This window comes from Triticum urartu, chromosome 6A (genome assembly GCF_056163025.1).
Source record: "Triticum urartu cultivar PI428250 chromosome 6A, HENAU_Tu73, whole genome shotgun sequence".
Taxonomy (NCBI): Eukaryota; Viridiplantae; Streptophyta; class Magnoliopsida; order Poales; family Poaceae; genus Triticum; species Triticum urartu.
The window spans coordinates 6,926,741-6,932,437 of record NC_141878.1 but is presented as its reverse complement, the minus strand read 5'-3'; the positions used below and the strand labels follow the sequence as shown (position 1 = coordinate 6,932,437).

The following is a 5,697-nucleotide window of genomic DNA, read 5'->3' as shown; positions in this document are numbered from 1 at the left end:
CGGTTAGATCTTCATAAAGTAGGTGATCTCCTTGCCTTTACAAACTCCTTGGTTCAACTACACAATCTTGGAGGCTCCCAAGTGACACCTAACCAATCTAAGAGACACCATTCTTCAAAAGGTAATACATGTTCAACTGTCTTCAAATGATAGTCTCCCAAACACTCAAACACTCTCTCTCAGATTTGGCTTTGGTAGGAGAGGGGATTGAATGGAAAGCAACTTGGGGAAAGCTAGAAATCAAAGTTCAAATGATTGGATTGGAATCACTTGATCTGAACATATGAGTAGGTGGTTCTCTTTTCAGAAAATGACTATTCGTTCTGATGGCTCTCTCTTCTCAATCATTACAAGCCTTTGACCCAACTTGATGACACCGGCATGAGAATCTTAGTGAGACTGATTAGTGTAAATAGATGATATACCCATCGATCCTGTGTAGCTTGGTGTTGGCCGAAAACAAAACTAAAGATCTGCCACACAAGATCCAGTTTTAGCTTTTCTCTATGGCGTGTGTTCTTCTGCGGGAATGGGCAAGACGTAATATTTCAGTGCGTGCGTGCTCGCGAGTCAACGCATGCATATGTGTGTCAACGTACTTAGAGGAAGTGCTGCGACGGGTAAGAGACGATGATGCCAACAATGCAAACACATTGTTCAGCAGCACTCTGCAAAATGTCATCCTTCCAAGCAAACAGTTATATTAATTAAAGGCTAATGCGTTTTAGAAACATCAGTATGATTCCCAATCTTTCAAGACCAGCTTTGGTTCACATAAAAAACAAGACGAGCAAGTCTCTCTAGTTATCATGTGAACCCATGCACCCAGAATCTTTCAGGACCAGCTTTGGTACCATAGAGGAACTCACAAATCCACCAGTGAGACATCAGCTAAAGCATCTACCCACCACCAACCGTGGAACCCATGCACCAAGAACCTTTTACTCGAATCCAACCTAGATAAGATGAAACACAGGAAACTGGAGTGCACAGACAAACTAATCTTCATCCATACCACCTTGTTTGGGGGGCCGCGGACCTCCTGCTGGCTTTGCCAGGATGATCTGTGTTCCACATAGGTGTTAGCATATGAATAAACGACCATAGTTTTATGCATATGAAGATGTCACGAAAGATTGATAATCCTACCTGGTCAATCCACAGTACAGTACATACAACATCTGCCGAGTATTTTAGAGCGAAGGACCTGATTGAAGGGAAAAAGGTTAAGTGGGACATAACAACCTATGTACGCATTTCAAATTTTAAAATGCAAATTAATATGTATCTTGCGGAATAAATGCACAAATTAATAAACAGGGCATGAAAGCACGGAAAATATAGATGACAACACAAATAATTGAACTGGGTATGAGAAAGAACTGATTATGTACAAGGCACCTTGATGTAGCATTTTCGTGGTATCAAGGACACCAGCCGGTAACAGTATATTCGCATCATATCAGGGTATAGATTGAAACGATAAGGATCATGAACAGACATTGTCAAAGCTTCTAGAAGGATTTCCACACCTATTGACAACTAGATATTGAGTAAGGCTTACTTTGTAATGTAGAGGTCCCATATTTTCATAATTGACGCATCCTTGCAAGAACCTTCCTTCAAGTCAATGCCAACTTTCACATTGCCAGCAGCATGCTCAGCATAGAGGGAAGATATTATCTCCATTGCACCAAGTCCAGCATTTTCAGAAAGTGTTCTTGGAACCATTTCAAAACTTTCACCAAATTTTGCAATGGCATACTGATCCAACCTGCATAATTGACCAACAACAGGTGGTGTAAATTAGGAAAAGATTAATAAGTAACATTCAGTTTCATAAACCAACTAAAAAAATTATTATAGCAAGAACATGGTTCACATATCAAATATGGCTCGAGTCCTACAGAATTATGGGACTCTTCACAAGGAATACAAAGAAATGTTTTTATTAATACAAAATTATAGATAAACATGAATGTGTGAACTAAAAGCCCCAATATGGACGTCCAATGAACACCAGGAGAAGATGCACAATAGGACTTGTATATTTACTGCCATTGTACTGGAATGCATGCGAGGATAAAATTTGCGCACTTGAAGGTGGTTAATCAACAGAACTATCATTTCTAAACTCATGTTTCAGATGTGCCCTTTTACATATATGTATGAAATTTATTTTTCACACAATCAAATATAGTTACCCTGTTTCCTTCAGAGAAAATTCCTTCAATCTCTTTGCCAGCTCTACTTCTGTTGCGGCAGCTCCAGGAATAATCCGACTGTCCCTGCACATTGACTAGTATAAACACCAACAGTTAGATGGCATTTAACAAATCAGACGATAATGGAGCATGACTAATACAAAACAATGCAAGGATATTGGTTTCAACCTACATCACATACATACCTTGTACGTGTTTACGCCATCATCGACAGCTCTTTCAAGATCTTCTAATATACTGTCAGTACTGCCTCTTAAGACAACAGTAGCCACTAAATTTCCACCTTCTTCATTTTGGACAACAGTCACCTATAGAACAAAGCAGAGATGTTGAGAAAGGACAAAGTGATGTTACTCGAGAAAGCATGAAGACGTGAAACATACTCGAGCACCACCAATTTCTTCCACCGAAACAGAGTCTGCATATCCTAATTCGCCCGCATTTGGTTGGCTAAGCTTCAACTGTTTTTTATAAAGCACATGGCATCAGAATAAAGTTATTATTGATATTAAATAAAGAGTTTTAGAACCCAGAAATTACAAGTGCTACAGCCCCAGTAGTACGGCAGAATCTCCGAAGCTCAAACTTTGAGCTGACTTTCAGAACCATTAGCCTGTAAACCAGAATATCTGTAATTATAAGTATCACTTGTAAAGCAGGACCAGATCATGGTACAATAAAATTAAACCTGTATTTCAGATGTCTTCCACTATTACAACCTCTAATTAATGGTTATCTTAAAATGTAAAAATAAGTTTCACAAGATAAAACTATCCTAAAAAGATGGCAGTTCATATGAGAAGCGAAATACCGACTTGTAACGTTCACAAAAATGCAATGCCATATCGCCAACTGCAGCTCCACTGACAATGACCTTGGCACCTGAATCAGCCACAGATTTGATAAGCTCCTCCACCTTTGCTTCCTCTGTTTTAGCATAGTTTTCAAGCTGCACAACATCACAAGCATGTGCGTTATAAGGTTACTACATATGTTTGTAAGACGTAAGTAAACTACGATATAACCCTTTCTGAGTGCAGTGAAACCAGCAAAGCATACAAACAAGAATAACAATGAACATACATGCTCAGCAGAATGTATAAGAACAGTTCCCTTCGTTTCAGTTGCAGAAGTGTCCACACCACCAGCAAATACCGCAACCTAAATGATAAAAGAAAATTAAAAATATCAGGAACCCAGAAAAAATTATGAAACATGCATAAAAGGGGTATTACATAAAATAAAAATTAGAATGCATGAAATTTAGTTAACAGAAAAGCATAATAGACTGCATCATGGAACAATGGTGTAACAGTTGGATTCTACAATGAATTGATTCACGAAGACGCTGTTGGAATTGGAGATTTCAAGAATGATTCTATGCTATTTAAGCGTAAGCAATAATGATTGTGTCTGTATGCCAAAATTTTCATATAAGCCACCCAGGATGGTTCACAGTGTTACTATATCAGTAAAACATAGCTACCGCACAACAACTAAGCTTCAGTGTTTATTAATAAGATGGATATCATATAACTGAATGCAGTATCATCATAACTTGAATAAAAACTTCAGAAAGGTTCAATTTTGAGTTACTGAGCAGTTTGATTTTTGGTAGGAAAATACATATAGCAGAATAAACTCTAGGTAGTGGACGTCTGATTCCATCCATTAACATTTAACAGTAGTAAAGAAGGAGATTGGCTGTTAGGAACGGGCGGCACCTATAGTATGTTGGTACTCTACAATGTGGGAGCTGTTCATACATAAGAAAGTGCATTATTGTAGGTAAAACAGATACACACAGATAATGGAAAAAGGCACACAATTATTGTACAATTTCGAGCTCACCATCGCATTCTCCACTTTTTTAATGCTTCCAACAGCGTCATTTTTCAGAACCATCCCACGGACTACAGAAGAATTGTGCAGGCTGCCTCCAACCAGCTTTGCCACTCTAACATTGTCAACATTAAAGTTTGCTGGATTTTCTGGGCAAACTTGGATACAGGCCTGAAAAGCCATGATAAACAGATGAAACAAACCAACGGTTAGTGATATATATATTCCATGATGTCGAAAAAAATAGTTGCTATCAGGTACAAGACAAGTATTAGCCTACATCAGCCACAAGTGGACAAAGCACATCCTCCTGGCCAAATTGCTTGCTGGCAACAGCAGATCTCATCCTCAACAGGACCTCTTCCATGTTCCTTACATCCATATTTTCCGAGCCTTTCTCAACTAGATCCTCCAAAATCTCAAGCGTCTGTACGTACAACACAAAGATTAAACAAAAGCAGCTGTTGCCCAGAATCATATATATGACAGGATTAATAATGCAATGCCTAGTTATTGGGCGGTAAATACTCAATGATGCAACATGCAGGAGTATATATACCTTATGAATGGCCTTGGTGTACCCAATGATGATCTCACTTGGATGCAGTCCCATTCTGATGAGCTCCTCGGCTTTGTCGAGCAGTTCACCCGCGAAAGATATGCTGAGGTTAGCTCCATCTCCGATCTCCTCCTGTTGCGCTCTGGCAGCAAGCACTAGGAGCTTAGCAGCGGGGTGTTGGACCTCAAGCTCGTTCACGATTGTTGCAGCATCATTCGTGATAAAGTGCTTGTCTAGATGATTAATGACCATCTTATTCATTCCTAAAATAGGAAACTGACACTGTTAAAAACCCACCTTCAGCACAGGAACAACCCACAACACAATCAATCGATGTTACCCTGACAGCCAAACACAATTCATTCAGCCCCATCCCCTTAGATCATTGTGCTCCAGCTCTGGGCTGAAACAACTCATCGCCCACCAGCGGTAAAGCTGTGGAGCTTCTCTGCATATACCACGCCACACGGCTACATGTCCTTAACCATAGGCCCGTATTGCAGGACTAACAACTTATCTATTGCTACTGAGCAAACCTCGCCAAAGATGCAGGGAACGGGAGAAGGGCACTCAGCGTTGGGGCCGAGGGAGGTGCGGGTGATGGCGGAGAGCTCGCGGCCGGCGCCGATGTTCTTGAGGACGGCCTCGTCGAGGCCCGAGAGGTGCTTGTGCCCATCCTTGAGGATCGACTGGATCCTGTGCCCCCCGGGATTTGTGCCAAGGCTCACCATCGTCGGCAGCGGTGAGAGCGTGCGGCGTTGCCGCAGGACGTAGGCCGAGGCGATCTGGTGGTGGCCGGCGACCCGGCGTGGGTTGCGGAGAATCGGTAAAACCCTACGACGTGTGTGGCGGAGTGGACGGACAGGACGGTAGCCCTAAGCTGGAAAAAGTTCGGCCTAGTTACTGAATGGGCTGATTTATAGGCCCGAGAGACAACATATTGTGGGCTAGCTCCACTCGTGGAGCTGGCCCGAACGGTAAAAATCTGCAAACTTGAGAGAAAAAAATTACAGAAAGAAAATTGTGTGGAGGCAGCTCGATGGTTTACTAGTGAGAGGGACGAACTACAAA

General features: G+C 41.4%; 1 protein-coding gene across 2 annotated transcripts; it reads right to left on the bottom strand.

Annotated features, from left to right (window-relative positions):
* Positions 1-689: 689 nt before the first annotated feature.
* LOC125516191 (T-complex protein 1 subunit theta-like) lies at positions 690-5,447 on the bottom strand. Of its 2 annotated transcripts, XM_087527673.1 has the most exons (13): positions 5,202-5,447; positions 4,627-4,902; positions 4,348-4,494; positions 4,077-4,238; positions 3,309-3,386; positions 3,041-3,174; positions 2,766-2,838; positions 2,609-2,686; positions 2,411-2,533; positions 2,205-2,299; positions 1,565-1,774; positions 1,150-1,207; positions 690-1,064 (listed from the first exon to the last, which is right to left on the bottom strand). In XM_087527673.1, the coding sequence occupies exons 1-13, from the start codon at positions 5,355-5,357 to the stop codon at positions 999-1,001; spliced, it is 1,656 nt and encodes a 551-aa protein (XP_087383799.1). In that variant the 5' UTR covers positions 5,358-5,447; the 3' UTR covers positions 690-998. The 2 variants fall into 2 exon arrangements, with proteins under 2 accessions (XP_087383799.1, XP_087383798.1); XM_087527672.1 differs by lacking the exon at positions 5,202-5,447 and having other exon boundaries at positions 4,627-4,884.
* Positions 5,448-5,697: the final 250 nt, after the last annotated feature.

Coding starts and splice junctions, on each gene's coding strand:
- LOC125516191 (XM_087527673.1), bottom strand. CDS start 5,357: ATGGTGAGCCTTGGCACAAATCCCGGGGGGCACAGGATCCAGTCGATC. Junction 4,239..4,347: donor TTTGTCCACTTGTGGCTGAT/GTAGGCTAATAC, acceptor ATGGCTTTTCAG/GCCTGTATCCAAGTTTGCCC. Junction 2,687..2,765: donor CTACTGGGGCTGTAGCACTT/GTAATTTCTGGG, acceptor TATAAAAAACAG/TTGAAGCTTAGCCAACCAAA.